General features: G+C 43.7%; 2 protein-coding genes across 2 annotated transcripts in view; both read right to left on the bottom strand.

The window, feature by feature from the left end:
• LOC308331342 (receptor-type tyrosine-protein phosphatase U-like) overlaps positions 1 to 21,352 on the bottom strand; it is a 265,106-nt gene that overhangs the window by 176,790 nt on the left and 66,964 nt on the right. The window lies entirely within an intron of this gene.
• The window catches only part of LOC308331341 (receptor-type tyrosine-protein phosphatase U-like), a 121,798-nt gene that overhangs the window by 33,547 nt on the left and 66,899 nt on the right, over positions 1 to 21,352 (bottom strand). The window contains exons 7-12 of the mRNA XM_080786749.1: positions 10,242 to 10,535; positions 8,020 to 8,340; positions 6,545 to 6,654; positions 4,178 to 4,379; positions 1,884 to 1,986; positions 368 to 647 (exon numbers count right to left, since the gene is read on the bottom strand). Of these exons, the coding sequence (XP_080642875.1) occupies positions 368 to 647; positions 1,884 to 1,986; positions 4,178 to 4,379; positions 6,545 to 6,654; positions 8,020 to 8,340; positions 10,242 to 10,535 (1,310 nt within the window). The remainder of the gene's footprint in view (positions 1 to 367; positions 648 to 1,883; positions 1,987 to 4,177; positions 4,380 to 6,544; positions 6,655 to 8,019; positions 8,341 to 10,241; positions 10,536 to 21,352) is intronic.

Below are 21,352 nucleotides of genomic sequence, written 5' to 3'. Positions count from 1 at the left end.
GAAAGTATGTGAAAGATTTCACGTAAATTGCACGCTGCGTTCATGATTTGAGGCTTTTTGTCCAAACTTTGAAAGCCAATGTTAGGAAATTAGGATGGAATATGAAATATCGGACAGTTCCGATGTTCTTGAGCACATGACTATAGAGATACTGTGTAATGATTTGTGGGATTTTTGCAGATCGGTGCAGTTATAGTAAATAAAGGTGAAAAGGTGGTGGTATTCAGGGAGTGTGTGTGTGTGTGTGTGTGTGTGTGTGTGACAGACGGACGGATGGACACACGGAGTGCAAAACATACTCTCCCCATGCCTTCGGCTACTGGAGACAACCAGCAGTTGTCAGGTTGTCTACATGCTTCTTACTCACCCCTCTGAAGTTGCTGGTAGCCTGAAAGTACACCAGATAGTTGTTGGTGGGATCTAAGGGAGCGTTCCAGTAGCCGTTGTAGGTGTGGTTGTCCCCCACGGTGAAGGGTGTGGCCTCCGGCAGACTGCTGGGCGCCAGCTCGGCTGAGTAGTAATGGGGGACTCCTTTAGCCTGGGCCTCGTTGTGGGAGTTGGGAGTAGGAAAACAATCGACGGTGCCCAGCTCTCTCTTCTTCACCTGCCTGGACCCATCCTCTTCCACCACCACCACCTGGTACGCACTGAAGGCAAGTAGTCACACGTTATTATGGTACGCAACTCCAGTCCTCTTTAGTTATATATATATATAAATGATACAGACAAAAGCACATTCAATTCTGCCCATAGGGAGTGCCACAAATATCAAGAGTTGATCCGTATGTAGAAAAGCTATTTCCCCTCGCAGCTTCCTCAGGTCGTGACGGCTGCAACCCACGACTTACCCGGCCCTGGGTTACTGGGTAGGCCAGCCAGGATCATTGGCAGGCTGGGTGGCAATGATCTTCCCCTTTCTAGATTCCGGTTTTATTTTGTAAGGATTTATTTTTATTGTAAGTGGGTCATTACGCTTTGTCTTGTTCTCATCAGGGACTAGTAGTTAGAAGGTGAATGTAATTAACGTTCTGGTGGGATGGAACAACATCAGTACCAGTGTTCCCTCAGGACACAGATTGGCAGATGCAATAATAATCATGTGACCACAGAAAAGTGCTTTCCAATATATATTATGTTCTCCTGTGGTCATCAGGGGCCTGATGACCACATTTGACTGAGGGGCTGCCATCCTGCAGCTTTTCAACAGATAAATGTTTAACCCATTTAGGCTTGACTTTGAAAAAAGAAAAAAAAGTCTTCTGAAAGAATATATATATTCAAAGATTTGTGCCGCATTTTCACGATTTTTCAAAAATAGCAGACCTAAGCGCTTGTAGATCTGCTATTTTTCAATAGCTAAATTATAACATAATGTTTAAAATACCAAAAGGGGTTCACGCCCAAAATGGATTAAACATGTAGCTAAGCTAGGTGTAATGTTAGAGTTCACAGAAGTGAACCTTTCAAGCCCTGTTTTCTTAACTCGCTGTGTTCTGCAAGACATTATTCTATAAGACATATCTCCAAAACTGGTGGGTCAAACTGAACAACAAATGAGCTATGATTCCCTGCTCTCACATGGCATGAAAAAACGAGAATGTAAACAAATCAATGACTTAGCCCTCTCCACGATGCAATGCACATTCTGCAGGTCATGGACAGATTTCTAGCCTTAAAACTTCAACTAGCATAAAGAAAGGTTTAGTACTTTAGTTTACACCCACTCACTAATGGGAAGAAACCGCAAAGACCTTTTCAGTTTCAAGGCTTAAATATACAAGCTGCAGGACATGCAGTAGTGTAGCTGTAAATGATGCAGTGTGGTTGGTGGGTGTTTGAACGTACAATACAATACAATACAATACATCAGTAAGAAGGTGTACCTGACAGGAGCTCCTCTGCCCACCGCAGGGCGAAGCACAACTGTGATGGTGCTCTCTGACTCGCTCAGCGGAGAGGGGATTTCTCCATAGTCAAACACAGGAGCTGCAGAGAGAGAGAGAGAGAGAGAGAGAGAGAGAGAGAGAGAGAGAGAGAGAGAGAGAGAGAGAGAGGATGAGGGGGAAAGGATGAGAACCAAAACACACATACAATGTATGCTGTAGTTCAAGGGGATGTCAAACAATGTGGCAAACAGAAAGCTAAAATATATTAGTAGGTATTTACGCTAAACACTGTGAGAAATGAAACCATACAAGCCTCTTTGCTTGCACACTATACTTAGTCATTATGTGTCTACATACAAAGCCACCCGCACATCGCCACTAATTGATGAGTGCGCCTGGCGGTCATCCACACAGAAAACAAGCGGGCCCTTATAATTAGGGTTCATTTTACAGCAGAACAAGCTCCGCACAGCTTGGGGGAACAATAAGGTGGAGCGAGTTCCCACCTTTGTTTCCTATAGGGACAGAATTAACTCCAGTGATGTACTGTTTTCTATAGAGACAGAGTTAACTGCAGTGTTACTGCTGCTGTTGCTGTTAGACACGGATACCATTGTAAACCAGATCAGATTCAACCAGAAGCAGGAAAATCACTTGTTTCCTGATTTTGTTCTATACTTCAGAGAATGCTACTGTACGAATATATACACACCTACTACCACAATGTGCAGGTGTGGTTAGATGTCAAAGTTGAGTGAATTCAGCTGCTCATAAATGCAAGAAAATGCATTTAAGCATCACGCAAGCTCGCACCCACACACACACACACACACACACACCATCACCAACTAACTTATGATATGAGTAGGCTTGAGTAATTAAGTCATGCGGTAAGAACACGTTTAAGCTAGAAATGCGAGAACACACACACACACACACACACACACACACACACACACACACACACACACACACACACACACACACACACACCATCACCAACTAACTTATGATATGAGTAGGCTTGAGTAATTAAGTCATGCGGTAAGAACACCAGGAACTGATGAGAGGTGAAGTTTTGGGACTGTAAGTACCGGGAGCTGACGGTAGGTGTTATGCATCATCTCCCAACTCATTGAAAAGGGGACAGAAACCATTGTTGGTCTAATACCCACAATAAGCCACTCTGATCTTTGAGACGTTTAAGCTAGAAATGCGAGAACACACACACACACACACACACACACACACACACACACACACACACACACACACACACACACACACACACACACACACACACACACACACACACACACACACACACACACACACACACACACACACACACACACACACACACACACACACACACACACACACACACACACACACACAGGCTTAACAGCTGACATAGGGAGATGTGTGATGTTTGTCATATTTCCGCCAGTGCCCAGTGCAGATTAGGTGGTTAAACCCCACATGAATTATGAACACTCCAACAGTGTTTCACGAATAGAAATACATTACACATTCATGCTACCATTTCCTGTTTTATATTTTTGAAGCCAGCAGTACTAAGTCACTGAACTTGCTCTGTAAAGCAGATGGAGTTTATGGCGCTGTGAGTCTCATATTGACATGACAGCCTCAACTGGTAGATTCAACAAAGCTGTTTTCAACAGAGCCAACCAAGACAACATTCACCATTCACTCCAATTTATGCCTTCTGTTGTTTTGTTGTATTGAAGACAGCTGTTTAAAATATAAACGTATTCACAGTCAACACTGGACAGCCAAATGTTTTTACACAGGAATGAATCACAAGCAATCTTTTTTTCTTTTTCTTACAATTGACAGCTTTGTGCAATAGCATGCTTCTGTTGAGATAAATTGGCCCCTCGTTCTTTGAAGTGTATTCAGACGGAAAACAAACTGAGACCTCATCAAACCAAATTACCAAACCTCAGTGTTGGATCTGTAGAGGGAACAAATGATCACCCTCTGAGTCCAAATTTGTCTTTAACTCTGATGTCCTGAATACACAAATACAATAATTTTACACCTCTGTATGCACTTTACTCTCCAAATGTATCTACAGTATACTATATACATTTACAGGTATTTCTGACTGTATTTCCGTCTTCCTTCACATATTGCTGAGTGAAGTGCAGTGTTATGTGAAGTCTATCGGATGAGCAGTTCTCTAGAACTGGCTCACTCAGAACAAGCTTGCGATCCGAACGGCTACCATGCCACAAACGGTCCGCTAGTCAAGCAAACCAGCCCACCAGAAATGTTGGTGGTGATCTCTGTGAGGGCCGTCTGGCCGAAGCCCTTGGCGGTGCGGGCGCGGACAGACACCAGGTAGGTGGTTCCTGGGTGCAGGCCTGAGAACATGTGGTAGGTCTCGTTCCTCAGCTTGGAGACGGTGCGTCTGGGCCCCGGCACGTTGATGCTCGGGTCAGACGACTCGATGCTCTGGTAGGAGATCTGACAACAGGAAACACATAAAAACACAGCCGGGGATTAACACTGTTATGTGTCGTTTCTTTGTTGCCATGGCAGTTTGATGCGGAGCTGAGAAGAATGTTAACACAGCAAGGATGTAATACCCGTTTACTGTGATATGAGAACAGCTTGCAAATTCATCTCTAGTGCCACAGCGAGTGGTGCGAGACGCTGCTTATCGGTGTGGATCCAGTAAATCTTATGCTGATGTAAGCTAACCGGTTGACTAACTGTGATCCTGTACGTACCTGCATAATTGGCAGCACTTCACAGAAAGGATCATAATTTGTTCACCTTATTTTGAGATTTTTGTTCAGTTTCCCTGGTCTGGTCTTGTTTTTAGAAACTTTCAGCTGTGAACAGTCTATAAATCAACGGATATGAAAACAACCTAAACACGTATAGCGAGCAGCGCACCAAGACACTGTAGTGGTGGAACACCAAGCACATGTAACGAACAACATGGCATTGCTGTCATTTTGGGCCGAACAAGCCGGTGAGATTTGTGCTGTTCAGGTGTTATTGTGCCTACTCACGCCCTCGCCACCCACAGACCTGATGTCTCTGCGTGGCACTGTTGCCAGGTGCCCAGCAAACTCTGACTCTTCTCTGCAACCCTCCCAGCACACGACATTGTTATTATTATTTAAATGGATTCTTTTTTATTTTATATTTTTTGTTAAAAAGTTCCCGAAGTTCCCGAAAATGGATTCTATTTTGTACAACTCACTTCCTTGTTTTTTCCTTTCCGACAGTGCTCCAGCCCTGCAGCTGGCCAGACGCAGCTAGCGTGAACTTATGGAATACTTTTTTTGTTGTGTTTTGGGTCAATGTATTAATTTATGTTAGGTAGCCATGTAATAAGCGGGATAATATCTGGCTTCGCTTCGGTGGTTAAACTCCCTGTCGGTGAATTATCTCCCGACAATGACCACCTAGCCAGATATTATCCCTTACATATAGGAGGCGCCCCTCAAAAACAAGACACAGACGCTACAGTATGTGCTAACACGTATGGTGAGCCAACAATGATAACTTTGCCTATATGGAGCAATTCACTGGATGCATGGAGCAGCGTGAGCTGAGCTGTGATTTGATTGATCTACTTTTGTGCATGGGAACAGTGAAACAGACACACACACAGATAGAGACAAACTCTATTCTAGGCGTCTACGCCTCTTCAGCAGCAAACCATACAAAGTCAAGCTATGTTAAATCAAAGGGAGAAACGGTGTTGAAAGGAGAGAGCTATCTTTGAAAGTGAGAACATATCTCTTCACTGAGTCATTATTGACTGACTGAACAAAATAGATATTGATGGTGAAGCAGCATCCATCCCCCACTTGCAATGGTTTAGAGAGGTGAAAGAACAGGGTCGGCAAAAAAAGGCTAGGGCATCATTCTAGAGGGTAGTCTGGTCGCAACCGAAGCTCTATCATGAGTCAAATATAAAGTTTAAGTGGAGCCTCCTCCCCACTTCCGTTTCGTCTTTACAGTCACGCAGATTTATCCTAATATAAATCAAAATCATCTAAAGCTTGCTGCTTAGCAGAAATAAAAAAAAAGCTCTGAAGACATTTTTGTGAACGGAAATGACAAACAGATTACTCGGATTTCGGGAGGTGTAGTTCCAGACATTCGGAGATTGTGCAGGAATAGACTTTTTCCCCTTTTTTAAATTCTGAAATGAATAATGACACTTGCGTGGAGGTGTGCACTGTGCACCTCTCCACTCTCCCACATTGTTGAACAGTCAATGCAAGCAAAACCATGCAGTGAGTCACACACACTACAAAATTCCACTATATACCAGTGCTGCAGTTTAGAGGAAATAAGGTGAGAAATGTGTGCTATCTTTTGATATAGTAGTGTTATATTTAGGTCAATATAAAAAATAAAGACTCTCTGGTACATCATTGATCATCACAGTCATTGATCATCACAACGATGTGACAACGAGCTAGAGTGGACAAGTTAGGCCGAATATGAGTAGACTCAAGTGGCCGACTGAATGAAAAGGCAAAATCCATCTGAGACGTTTGAGAAACATTTGTGTGTGATGATGTTCCGTGGTGATCTTGCATAGGCTGGATTGGAATGCCTTGGTGTTAGCATTGCACCCACGGGAGTCTGTTCAGATGGCTTACCTCATATCGTGAGATGAGGCCATTAGGCTCCACAGGCTCCTCCCACTTGAGGAAGATCATATCGTCCAATGGGGTCAAGGTCAGCGATTCTGGAGCGATGCCACCAGGAACTACAGAGAGAAAGAAACAAAAAACTATTTCTCAGTAAGAAACAGCAACGTGGACTTGAACATTAATGAACTACAGAGAGAAAGTAACAAAACAGCGTTCTCAGTAACAAACAGCATGGACACAACACTAATGGACGTATGCCTGTAGGCCAGAGGATAAAAACACATTGGACAGAGATAAAATAACTTAAACGAAAGGGGAAAGAGCAAGATGTTTTGGAAGGAAAGTGCTGAAGGGGCATGCAGACTGGTCCTGCTGCATGAATTGGGATTGTGTGTGCCAGCGCTGCAGGCTTCCCTCCACTGTCTGATAACAGAGCACCAAGTCTTAGAGGATGACACGCCATTTTTCTTATTTAGCACCATACTGACTGAAAAGAAAAAGCAGGGACCGTAGCCAAAACAGCCACAAACAGGACTTATATCCGGAGAGAAAATATGTCCTTTATGTCTCACTCCATGAAGGGCATGTTTCCGAACAGCACAGAAGGAAATTCCCATCAAAAAGAGTAATGTCCATAAAAGACAATTCAGATAATTTCCAATGATAACTTGTCTGTATCACTTTCTCCCTCTGGCTGCGTTTGCATGTCTGTGCATGCCGCACACATATGCGTGTGAGTGTGTGTGTGTTTCTGTGTGAGTCAGAGGACACTTGAGACAAATCCTGTTGCTGATCATTGACAGTCAAATCTGCTCCCTGTGTAGCACAAATCATTGCAGCCACGTTTGACTGTGGAGCTCAACAAGAAATAGATAGGTAACTTTCACCAGCTGGGTTACGGTTATCTCCAAGTCATTCCTGTACTGTCTGACCGTCGAGATTGGAGAACTGTTAGATCTGTTCAAATTAAAACGTTTCACCAGGAATATCAAGAAAGGGTGCAGGGGTCAGGGTGAATTATGGCTTGACACCTTACAGATGAAGATCATTTTTCGTTATTTTCGGCGATGACGTCGCAACGAGCCTCCCAGTCTTCGCGGCGAGCCTCGACGCACAGGCCGTTCGCCTCGACTCACGGCGAACGTCCAATCATCGCGGCGAACGGTCGCATGTGGCGACGCATGCTGGGACATGGCTCCCAGTCATCGCGACCCGTGGACCGTGCGTCATGACGCACGGGGAAAGGGTGCCTTTTGGTGCGACAATGGACGTCGCTTGTTACTTGTTTCTATCTAATAAAGTTGTCCTTTTGTTGTTACCCCCCCAGCCCCCAGTCTTTGAGTACCATGAAAAGCGCTATATAAGTCCCAGATATTATTATTATTACTTGTGTATTGGAAACATAGCAACTAAATTAGGGAGCAAAAGAACATTTAAAGAAAGAAAATGAAAATAAAGAATGATGCAGGTTGAACACTCACCGTCTTCCTCCGTCTGGAAGGTGACCTCTCGGCTCTCCTTCTTGCCCTCGGGGTTGGCCATCGCCAGGCGGACGTGGACGGAGCGGAAGGGCGGCAGGTCTCTCAGCGTGAAGCGAGACGTGTTGCCCTCCACCGACAGGCACTCTCTGACCGTGGCGTTGTTCCCTCCGCCGCCTCCTGTTGGCGTGGAGTAGCGGTAGCACAGGGACAGCGAGTAGGTGTGGCAGCGGGTCAGGTTGTAGCCCAGGGGCTCCCACTGCAAGGCCAGCTGGCGGGGCTCGATCTCTGTGGCCGTCAGGCCCCGCAAGGCACGCATGGGCTCTGGTGGAGACACAGATACAAAGGGTTGAATTAAAAGGCATGGGCTCTGGTGGAGACACAGAGACAAAGGGTTGAATTAAAAGGCATGGGCTTTGGTGGAGACACAGAGACAAAGGGTTGAATTAAAAGGCATGGGCTCTGGTGGAGACACAGAGACAAAGGGTTGAATTAAAAGGCATGGCCGCTGGTGGAGACACAGAGACAAGGTTGAATTAAAAGGCATGGGCTCTGGTGGAGACACAGAGACATGGTTGAATTAAAAGGCATGGCCGCTGGTGGAGCAGGACAAAGGATCAACTTGCGTTTCTTTTTTTGGCAAAGGTACACAGTGGTATCAAAAGGTGACGTGAAAACACTGCAGACTACAGATTGGTTATAGAGTTCCTGAATACATACTTTTAACTTATTTACATCTAGATGTCATTAGACAATGTGAAATGATTCAATATTGAGCAACTGCATGGCTTATTTTTCGACTGTACAGGTATAATGGAGGCTGTTTTCTGACAGCAGAGAAACACGCTGAGAATCATAGCATTACATTCAGATTTAGACATTTCTGTCCCAGAGGGAAATTGCCCCTACGAACACAGTAGCATACAGGTAAATAGTCTTCATGAATATATTCATACATCCCAGCACACAACATTATCAGCAAGGCAGTTTGTTCAATGTTACAATGCTACAATCACTCAAAATCTCCATACATGGGGAAAGCCCCCATATATTGTGGTGAGGTCTCGTGACATCACTATGACATCATCAGGGAAGATGAGGGAAGACACTGCCCGCGCTGCCACCCTTAGATCTCCATATGGAGCTGACCTGTTCTGACATTCCATTATGTTGATCTGACCTCATCAAACCCTGTACACTCAAGACACGCTCCATATATGGCCAGTCCCTAGACCTTTCCCTTTAGGGCGACGCCGCTTCTCGCCCTCAGGCCTCTTACTGGTTATATTGTGATTACCAAGTGTGACTGACGGTATTAATCAAACTTATATCTCTTATTGACATTTTTGCTGAGATAATTCAATTATATCAAAGTGATCCAAAACTTTATTATTTAAATCTTTGAGAGGCACTAGTGAACACAAACACGATGGCTGATCACCCCATAGCGATAATTTGATTGGCTGAGCAAAGTACATATTGAGGATAAGAAGTGAGGGCAGAATTAGAGATGAAAAGTTTTAAACTCTTGGGCCCAGGGGACTATGGTAAATGCATTGAAAAAATCGATTGGATTAAATTAAATGAAGCTGAAGTAAAGTGGTAAGATTAATTAAAAATTTGGCTTCAACTTCATTCACTAATGTTAAACCCTGCAAGCCAGAAACTATAAACCAGACGTGAATTTTAACAGCTGCATTAAGAAAATAGACTATACTATTACCGTAAGAATATATCAAGGATTAAAGCTTGGATTATATTAATACTATTACATTAGCTGTGCCTTACTGTATGTCCCAGGAGAATTCCCCAGCATTTAGACTGGATTACTGTAATGGTGTCGTTGATGAAAAAAAACATCTGTCGCACTGGCATGCAAAGGGTTCTGGGAAATTGAGACCCAATACATTCCAATGATGGCGGTGGTGCGGTGTGTGTGTGTGTGTGTGTGTGTGTGTGTGTGTGTGTGTGTGTGTCATATGGACATACTGTACCTGTATATCCATTTAGAAATATAAATAATCTCCAATGTTTCTACCCAGTTTTAACAATGAAAGCTGGTCATTTGTTGTCTTAATTGTTTGTGTGACTAATCTGAAAAAGCAATACAAATTTGAATCATAAAAAAAACAATGAAAGCTGGGATATAGTCCTACTGTGTAGTTGACAAAAGCATTTAGACACTGATATTGTGAGTCTACGGACTCTGTGGTTGAACCACTCACCTGCACACTTGGTCCTGCTGATGAGGGGGGGTCCGGGTGCCCCCGTGCCTCCCTCTCCGGGCCGGGTCAGCAGAACACTGATACGGTACTCTGTGTCCGGCTCCAGGTGCCACACCTTGTAGGTGAGTGAACCCACTCCGTGGGTTTCTGTCCAGGGTGACTGGCTGGCTCTGTACCGGATCTCCCGTCGAATGACAGGACCGTCCCCCACTATGGAGTTGGTGTTGAGCTGGATGATCAGGTAGGTGGGCCCTGCCCGCAGGAGCTGAGGGGGCGCGATGGGTGTGGGGGGCACTGCAAATGAAGAGACGGGTAAGGGTAACATGCAAGGGATGGGTCAGAATTATCATTATCATTAACATTTTGATATATCTTTTCGTGCTCAGCCAATCAAATCATCACATTCCGGGGCTAGAGGGGCTAGTGCGGTAGTGCCCCTAAAAAAAGGAATCTGTTGCAAAGCCTATATTGTCATCCAAACCCTGCCCATTATAGTAACTACACATTTTAGACTAGGATTCCTATTGGGTGTAATATTTATTATTCTCCATTTAGCACTTACAGGAATTAATAAAAATTCTAATTTTACCTTTTTTTATTCAAAAAACTTGGTCATGGTCAAATATTCAAATAAGCATTATTAATAGAAATATTATATGAATAAGAATTCTATTTTGGTCACTTTTACACATCCCTGAAGAGATAAATACAACTACACAATGTCTGAGAATGGCCCAATTTCACTGTTATCACCATAACTACAGTACATAGACAGTAAATTAAGTCACAGAACCAGTCAATAGAATGTGTCACGGTCACCACCCTAAACCCGGTTACATTAGGCTTTGTCTTCTATCTTGCTAAAAATTTAAGAAAACTTTCTAAACCAAAGGCATAAAGTGCAGTACATAGACCGATGAGAAAATGTGAGAAGAAAGGGAAAGAGTGAACAAAAGAAAAGTCAAGGATTTCAACGGCTTTTAAAAATAACATTATTTCTGCTCTGCTAGGGCATCGTCGAATCAGAATTTTAACCCATTTTGGACGGGAACCCCTTTTGGTGTTAGCATTATGTTATGCTTTAGCTATTGAAAAATAGCAGATCTACAAGCTACCGAGTGGCGTGCTACAAGCTTGTAGGTCTGCTATTTATGAAAAATCGAAGAACCACTGACATAGAAAAATAGCTTTTTCAGAAAACTGTCAGGATGTAGAAGACATTTTTAGAATCTGATCTCAGGTCAAAATCTTTTAATCATCGGGACCATGTGAGGCCCTTGAACGGAACAAATCTAAATTTCCATCATAATGAATCTGAATAACGGCGTATTTGCATGAACGGTTGCATTGCAAATTACGTCCTTTCCCTTTAAAAGAACCCTGATGGAAAATGTGACTCATATCAGATGAGGGAAATCTAATTAATGAAACATAGGTGTGCAGGGGCGTCAGGTCTCAGGGGATCGCACTTGCCACCCCCTATTGTTCACCTATTTAACCTCAAAGTCAGTTCTTCAGTTCTATTATGCATATTTTCCACAACGTTTTTTGTCTTCAGATTAACCTGACATTAAAGCTGCACTATGTAACTTTCCTCTTCTAACCCATGGATTTAAACCCGGTTTCTTGCGCAAGTGCTGACATTTTTACCATTGAGCTGATAGCGCCTGCCTGCTTGCTCAGGGGATAAATTGAATCTTGAACATCAGGTAAAAATCAAACCGTGCAACTCCGTGTGGGGGTCCCCAGGGGGTACCCGGAACTTCCAGACCCACAGGAACGAGCCCAGGGTGCCAGACCGGTTCCGGCGAGCCGCCCCGCGTCCGAAACGGTCGAGAAATGACAGAGTTACTGTGTGGGGGAATTAGCATTTAGCAGACACCTCTCCCTCTCCCTCTCTGTAATTAGCAGGCAACAGTGCAACACTATCTCTCTCTCTGTTTCTAGCACAACAGCGCCACTTTTGTGCACCCGAATGGTACTCTAAACATAGGGACGGGCATAGAGACAGGTACGTACGTGGACATAGGGACATAGGGACATAAGGACATTGCTGTTCCTTGGAGTGGTTGCACCACTCAAATATCCTGTGTCTAGGTGAGACATGACCTTTGACATTATCTAAATGTCTCAATAGAAGAGCAGGGAGACAAACTACAACCACTCCAATTGTACACGTTATATTTTATTATGGTTACATACTCTACCATACAGATGGACAAAAAATGCCATTGTGGCACACACACACACACACATGTAGCAAGTGGCACAATGGGTAGAGATTGACTGCGTGTAAAGTAAACCAGGTTCGGAAAAAGGAGCTCAATGAGTGTATGAAAACCAAGGAAATAAGGGAGGCAGAAACTGGAGGTAAAGTGTAACTGAGATATTATTATTATTACCAAAAACAATTTAAACAACGTTGAACATTATAGAAAACAATAAACCAAAAAGAATGGGGGCCCTTTAAATGTGGTGATGACTGTCCAGGTTCCTAGCTAAGGGAAATTCAGTCTCTTTCTCCAGGGGGGGAGAATTGGTTTTACCACATTTGTGGAGGGAGGGGGGCGTCGAGGTCCGGGTAGGCTCGCCAGGTTCCGTACCAGAAGCCAGGTACCGGAACCATCCAAGTGGGGTTTTCCTTTTAAGGAAACAAAAAACCTGACCGATGAGTATTCCAGGATTGTCACAGTGAATCTGCCATGCTGCTGCCAAACAATTCGGCCATCTTGAATAGGTGGAAGTGGGAGTGGGGAGTGTAGGACCTGATGTCACTTTTATACTGCCTTGATTGACAGTTGACATGGGTTGCCATTCGTGGGTTGCCATGTTGGCTGGGTTACACTTTCCCCCCCTAATCTCATGTACGTCCCGTGACATGTAATTGGCTTGGTGTCAACCGGCTTGGATCAATAAGTTACTGTGAAACAGTACAATTAGGAACACCTGGACCTGACAAGGCATACGAAAAGGCAGTAGTTAAACCATGAAACAATGATTGCACTGCTTTTAAGATGGGTTTCCCAGGTTTAGAGTAACCAAATCTGTCAGGCGGTCTCCGGGTTCTAGTTGAACGCCTTACAGGTAGGTCGTCACTATTCTCTGAGTCTGAGGACTCCGAGGGTGGTAAATTGAGGGAATGGGTTGCGTCGACAGGTTCAGGACTTTGCTCTGCGTTTTCAGGTAAGTGGGGTTCAGGGCTGTCAGGGGTATCATTTCCAGGTAAGTGGGGTTCAGGGCTGTCAGGGGTATCATTTCCAGGTAATTGGGGTTCAAGGCTGTCAGGGGTATCATTTCCAGGTAAGTGGGGTTCCAGGCCGTCCATGGCATCAGGTAAGTATGAACCGTCAGCATCAGAGGATGGGCTCTGTGTGGTCTCTGTGGGTGTTGGATCCATGAGGGAAGGTTGTGGAATGTTGATTGTTGTTGTGAATTTAGGAAGTTCAGAGTCGGAAAATCCATTGTACCAGTGAGATGGAATAATTTCATCCTCATCTGTTAGATTGTCTGTAGTATCAGTATGATTGTCTGCAGTTGGGAATGGTTTTGGTCTGATTGGCTGTTTCGTGTGAGATCTTTCAGGTGCAGGTAAGTAACCGCAAGAAAGAAGTAGATCTCGGTGTAGTGTTCGAGAAGGTTTCTCCTTGTTCTCAGGTCTGACTGTGTAAACAGGAAGAGTACCAGCTCTTTTAACAACAATGTACACATCAGATTCCCATTTGTCTGCCAATTTGTGCTTTCCTCTCAAGCGTACATTCCTGACCAAAACGCGATCTCCAACTGATAATTCAGAAGCGGTGACATGTTTGTCAAATCTGGTTTTGTTTCTTTGCATGATTTTGTCAGCATTTCCAGTTGCTATTTTATAGCTTTCCTCCAGGTGAGATTTCAAATCTTTGACATATTGAGAATGGGATATTTGTTGGTTGTCCTCAACAGGTAAGCCAAAGGCTAAATCAATGGGAAGTCTCGGTTGGCGTCCGAACATTAGTTCATATGGTGTGAATCCTGTGACATCATTCTTGGTGCAGTTGTATGCATGTACCAAGGGTTTGACAAAATCTTTCCAGTGGGCTTTGTCCTGTTCCGTCAGAGTTCCAAGCATGTTCAACAGTGTACGATTGAAACGTTCCACTGGGTTTCCTCTGGGGTGATATGGTGTTGTCCGTGTTTTGTGAATTCCAGTCACTTTGCAGAGTTCCTTTATTGTCCGGGATTCAAAGTCTGGTCCTTGATCGCTGTGGAGTTTTTCCGGGATCCCATAATGGATTAGGAAGTTATCCCATAGGCATTTGGCAACAGTTTTGGCTTTTTGATTGGGTGTGGGAATTGCAACGGCATATTTTGTAAAATGGTCTGTTATTACGAGAATGTCCTTGATCCTTCCATCTGGTTCCAGTGATAAGAAGTCCATGCAAACGAGTTCCAGTGGTCTGGTTGTTTTTATATTGACAAGAGGTGCTGCTTTTTCCGGCAAAGATTTCCTTTTCACACACCTTTCACAGGTTTTGATCTTTGTGTAAACGTCGGCAGACATCCTTGGCCAATAAAATCTGGTTCGGACCAGGTCAAGTGTCCTTTCCATTCCCATGTGGCCCATTTGATCATGCAGACTGGTGAGAGCTTGGTTTCGCAGTTCTTGTGGTAAGACCAGTTGAAAAGAGCACTGAGAGCCGATTTGTCTCTTCCTTACCAGAATGTTGTTCCGGAGCTCCAACCGATTTAATTCTCTAAGGAGAAGTGGCAGATCTGGAAGCTCGTCCCTCAAGGTAGGTGGTGGTGTGACTCCACTTTCCAGTTGAGTTATCACATGCTGAAGGACTTGGTCTGCTCTTTGTTTTGCAGTGATCTCAGCGTCTGTAAGCTGAGAAATGACTGAGGATCCAAACTGCTGGTCATTCACAAAACTGTCAGGGAGGGCTTTAGTGGACATGGAAAGTGATTGGACAAGAGTCAAGGTATTAGTATGAGGATTGGCATTGGAACTGTAGATGAGCTGTCTGTCACAGATGGCTTGAACTGTGGGTTGATCAAGAGGAATGAATTCTGAATCGGGAAGATGATGATCACAGAATTTCAATATTCGTTCCCTTTCCTTTTGAGACTTTAAATCATCCAACAGATCACCTTGTGGTCTGCGAGAAAGTCCATCTGCATCGGCAGCTTGCTTGCCAGCTCGATACAGAATCTTAAAGGAATAGGTGGATAGTGTAGCAAGCCACCTGTAGCTGGCTGCATCCATCTTGGCTGTTGTCAAGAGGTAAGTAAGAGGATTATTGTCAGTTATAACAGTGAAATCATTTCCGTAAAGATAGTCACTGAGCTTTTCTGTCACTGCCCATTTGAGAGCAAGGAATTCCAGTTTATGTGCTGGGTAACGGGATTCACTTCGAGAGAGTCCTCTGCTGGCATAAGCAATGACTCTGTTCTGTCCTTCTTGTTCCTGGTATAGCACAGCTCCCAGACCAATGGAGCTGGCATCAGTATGCAGGATATATGGCTTCTGAGGGTCAGCAAATGCTAGCACTGGAGTAGTAGTGAGTTTTTGAATGACTGTTTCAAAGGCTTCCTGACAAGCGGATGTCCAGCGTCCACCAAATGGCTCTTTGGGGTTTAGATATTGTTCTGGTTTTATTGTTGGTTTGAATTTCTTCTGAGATGGCGGATAACCAGATGTGAGGTCATGGAGGGGTTTGACAATAGTAGAGTAGCCTTTTATGTATCTTCGGTAGTACCCAGCAAATCCTAAAAAGGATCGGAGATCTTTCAAGGTTTTGGGTACTGGCCAAGTAGTGAGAGCTTTAATCTTGTCAGGATCGGTCTCAACACCATTGCGTGAAACCACATGTCCCAAGTACCGAACAGATCTTTGAAAGAACTTGCATTTTTCAACAGACAGTTTCAGCCCAAATTCTTTCAGCCGATTGAGCACTTTCATAAGCCTTGCTTCATGTTCTTCCAAGGTAGGTGCAAAAATAATCACATCATCAATGAAGACAAGGACTTCCTTCAAGTTCATTGTTCCCATGCATTTCTCCATGAGTCTTTGAAAAGTGCTCGGTGCATTTGTTACTCCTTGGGGCATGCGATTGAATTCCCAGAATCCTAAGGGACACACAAAGGCGGTTTTGTCTTTATCTGCTTCCTCCATTTCAATTTGGTAATAACCTGATTTCAGATCAAGAACTGAGAACCACTCAGATCCAGAGAGAGCTGTGAAAGCATCCTCAAGCTTTGGCAAAGCATAAGCATCCTTAATGGTCTGTAAGTTCAATTTTCTATAGTCGATACAGAGTCGTACACTGCCATTCTTTTTCCTTACCACCACGATGGGTGATGCAAAAGGAGATTCAGATTCTCGGATTACTCCGCTTTCAAAGAGTTCCTGCAGGTGTGTACGGACAGCATCGACATCTTGTGGATGGATGGGTCTTGGTCTTTGCTTGAAGGGCGTTTCATTGGAAAGCTTGATCCGGTGAGTAACTTTATCTGTTCTGCCAAAGTCAAGATCATGTTTTGCAAAAACTTCTGGAATGCTGTTTAGCTTGGCTGTAATGCGATCTTTCCATTCAGGTGAGAGAGGCGAGTCACTGAAGTCATAGTTCAGTGGCTGTGATGAAGATTGATCTTGATCGGATACACTTTGCTCTTTTGCAATGATGGTGTTAACTGTACTCATTTGTGCAATCGCAGATCTGGCAGGAATGACGACATCGTGACCAGATTCATTGCTTACAATGACAGGCAACTGACCAGGCTGAAGTTTGGAACAGTCAACCAGACATGATTGAACAATCAAGCTGCCAGGCAAAGAGAAAGTAGGATGCTCAACAAGCACAGCATTCTGGGAAAAACAGTTTATAGAAGTTCCCTCCAAGACCACCGTTCCTCCTGGTGGAATGGTTTGTGGACAACTTCCATGCATTCTGATCACACCATTATTGAATTGGTTGTGTCTCAGCTCAAGGACCTTCAAGACTGTTCTATATCCATGTGGAAGTGAATGATTAATTTGCAAGCCATCTTCAAGACATCTCTCATAAAGAACATCAAGTGCGTTTGTGCCGATAAGCATAAGAGATTGCATTGATTTGACATCAGGCACCACCAAAGCAAGTGTGGGTATGTCTATGGATGTTCCAAGGAACTCAGGTGGAAAAGTAACATCTAGTTCAATGTAGCCCATGTAAGGCACACACTGACCATTAGCCCCCTCAACTTCCAGTAGATTGACCAGTGGTTTGATCTCATGGTCAGCAAGAAAACTGGAGTAAAAGGAATGGGGAATGGTTGTCACCTGAGAGCCTGTATCCAATAGACAGTTGAATCGTTTTCCTTTAATGAACACTTGTGCGGTGCTTTTGGTTCCAATGAGTCCTTTTGGTAGCTTGCATGTATGGGAAGTGGGTTGTGATTGTTTGCAATTTATGGGACATCGTGTCACTGCAGCCTCTGGTTGTCCCTCCACAGAGACTGCCTTCAGTTTGATGGATTCTTTTTGTCCCAATTCTGTTGTTTCTGTTGTAGTTGCTTCTTCTTTGCCATCACAAGAGTTGGATTTGCTGCATTACTGCAAGAGGAAGAGATGTGGCCATCCTCGCCACACCTAAAACAGTACCAAGGCTTGGGTTTAGTGGAGGAAGATGGCACAGCAGTAGCAGCAACCTTAGACTTGGTCGATGTGGGTTGTGATTTCTGCTGTGAAAGCAGGGCAGATAACTGGCTCTGTAGCTCATTCATTTGCTTCTTAAGGTCATCAAGTGCACTGAGTCCTTGTTCTGATGTTGCTCCACATACACAGGCACTGTGTGAACTCAAGTGAACACGTTTGGATGTATTGGTGTGTTTTTTCATCCGATTCTCTTTTGCCAGCTGTCTGTCTTCTTCTGTGCGCAGTAAGAGCAAAAGCTCTGCGAAGGATGGAGGATTGTCTTTCTTCTTATCAAGTAAGTTGGTTATGACTGGGTCTTCCAGGCAGCCACGACAGAATTGTCGGATGAGATGTTTCTCTGCTTCACTAGGTTGGACCCCACCCCTCTTCAGCACAGAGTTCAAGGTGAGCTGTAGTCGCTGTAGATAAGCAGAGTATTTCTCATCTTGAGCTTGGTAAGTAGTTAAGAACTGAGCAAAAAGCTCATCTCCATCCTGGACGGTGGCAAAGGCTGCATCAAGGACTTGCAAGTAAGTCGTTGGTCGAGCATTAGCTCCCAGACCTCTGACCACATCAGCTGCAGGAGACAGCAAGCTGTCAAGGATTCGCCTGGTGACGTGCAAGGCAGACAGGCTAGGATCAGCAAGCAACAGTTCAGTTTGTGCTCGCCATGCTTCATAGTCAGTTTCATTGTTGGGTTTGGGACAGTTCCCAGAGAAAGTACGCAGTCTGAGTGGAGACAATGAATGAGAACTGAAGTCTTCTCTCTTCAAAATATGTTCCACCACAACTTTTTGTATGTCAGGGGGGTTTAAATCAGCTGCTGATAGAGACACGGTCCTTTTGACATGTCTAGTCTTTCCATTTGAAGATGGTGGCTCACCACCTTCCTCTTTCAACTCAGGTGACTCCCCTTCACCCTCACTGGGTTTTTTCAGTTCTTTACTCATATGCCTGAGCATGTCTTTAAGCAAACCCTCAAAACTCCTGCCACTAGAGGTGGCTATTTCTGAGATTTGTTTGAGATAGTCCTTGGTGTGTATTCCTGCAAGTGAGTTGATATGATAAACAACTCCTTCATCATCATCAGTGTGCACTAGTGGTAACAGTGGCTCTAACGCTGCTATAGCAGACTCCTCTTTAAACTCAACGATCAGGTTTTTGTAATCAGTGCTGTTAGGATCATCAACTGGAATTACTTTTTCAATGGCCCCATATTTCGTTAAACATTCAACCAGTTTGTCGTCTGTCTCTGCTGTGTTGTTTTGACTTTTGACAAGTACAGACTTTGTCACATTAACCCCTGATTGTTCAATGAAATCCATCATGAAAATATTCAGGCAAAATATTCAGAAAACTTCAAAACTTCAATGGTTTTCACACGTATTGAGCTCCTGGCTGGCTCGCCACATGTAGCAAGTGGCACAATGGGTAGAGATTGACTGCGTGTAAAGTAAACCAGGTTCGGAAAAAGGAGCTCAATGAGTGTATGAAAACCAAGGAAATAAGGGAGGCAGAAACTGGAGGTAAAGTGTAACTGAGATATTATTATTATTACCAAAAACAATTTAAACAACGTTGAACATTATAGAAAACAATAAACCAAAAAGAATGGGGGCCCTTTAAATGTGGTGATGACTGTCCAGGTTCCTAGCTAAGGGAAATTCAGTCTCTTTCTCCAGGGGGGGAGAATTGGTTTTACCACATTTGTGGAGGGAGGGGGGCGTCGAGGTCCGGGTAGGCTCGCCAGGTTCCGTACCAGAAGCCAGGTACCGGAACCATCCAAGTGGGGTTTTCCTTTTAAGGAAACAAAAAACCTGACCGATGAGTATTCCAGGATTGTCACAGTGAATCTGCCATGCTGCTGCCAAACAATTCGGCCATCTTGAATAGGTGGAAGTGGGAGTGGGGAGTGTAGGACCTGATGTCACTTTTATACTGCCTTGATTGACAGTTGACATGGGTTGCCATTCGTGGGTTGCCATGTTGGCTGGGTTACACACACACACACACATACACACACACACACACACACACACACACACACAACTGAACTACTCCTTCAAATTATTATCTTTACCACCCATCTTTTCTGAAATGATGCCTCTGTGTGTAATTCTACACTCATAGGAGCATAATGTGTTGTCTGAACCAAACCATGTAAACAAATGCTGCTACAGGACACTAAATGGTAAATGGTGCATTTATAGCCCCTTTATCCAAGGCGCTTTACATAGATTTACATCAGCATTACATTCACCCATTCATACACCGATTGCGGCGGAAGCCATGCAAGGTACCAACCAGCACATCGGGAGCAATTTGTAGTGCACAATGACACTGTAGCTAATGTACTGTAATGACTATAGTACAGACTGAGGGAGTTACAAGGACAGAAAGAAAGAAAAGTATGTGTGGGTGGATGAAACGTTTTTAAGGGTCAGTAAACACAGCATGCATATGCCATGCAATCATGTCTTTTATCGTATTTATTGTATACTGTATGTGGGTGCATGGAGACATATTCCGAAGAGAGAGAGATTATGCACCATGTGTGCATACTAGGGGTGTAACAGCGATACGATACGTACCACAATACATGGTTTACGATACGATACATGGACAATATTGGTTCATTATGGCGATCCGATACGATATGATTCAATGATTTTAAATTGATACAGTAACTATTTAAAATACATTGACATTATTTTAAAAGTAATTAAACCCCTCTTTTTCTTTTTTCTTCTAAAAATTTCTATTGATACAATTATTTGCATAGAAAAACGATTCGATACCGATTATTTGCATTGCAAAATGATACGATACGATACATAGTCAATGTTGCTGTTTTCATTTCGATATACTTCGATTCTTGAAATTAAAAAAATTCGATGCAGTTACTATATCGTTACACCCATACCGTAGGTTAGCTAATGGAATGCAACCACCCTAAGGACTACAACCTCTATTGAGTAGACCTCTAGGGCTGTATTTTGCGTGTCTTAAGTACCAGGTCTTATTCCCTAACTTGAGTAAACTAAAGACCTGGAGGCGTGATCAATGCTCTTTGGCCACTCAGAATAGCCAAATGGCATTGATCACGCCTCCAGGTCTTTAGTTTACTCAAGTTAGGGAATAAGACCTGGTACTTAAGACACGCAAAATACAGCCCCTAAACTCACTGTACATGTAAACAGAGAGCATACTTTTATACATTTTAAATTTTAGGCTTTTTTTCTTCTGTATATTATCTAAATTGTTTTGAGGAAAAATGCTACTATTTGGCCCAAAAGGACTGCAAAAGATTGGTGCTATATGTTTCAAAAAGCTTTTTATCCTGTAAATATAACATGTATAACGATGCAATGCGACATAGCTCTGTTTACTAAATGCTGTACCTCCTCCAACTGTATACTTCCCCATTTTCAACCGTGTTATTATATTTTTGACACTTGCT

The sequence above is a fragment of the Protomyctophum bolini genome (genome assembly GCF_963924005.1).
Source record: "Protomyctophum bolini genome assembly, chromosome: 17".
NCBI classification, from domain to species: Eukaryota; Metazoa; Chordata; class Actinopteri; order Myctophiformes; family Myctophidae; genus Protomyctophum; species Protomyctophum bolini.
Note: the sequence above shows the minus strand (reverse complement) of the source record. Positions and strands in the feature narration are given on the sequence as shown.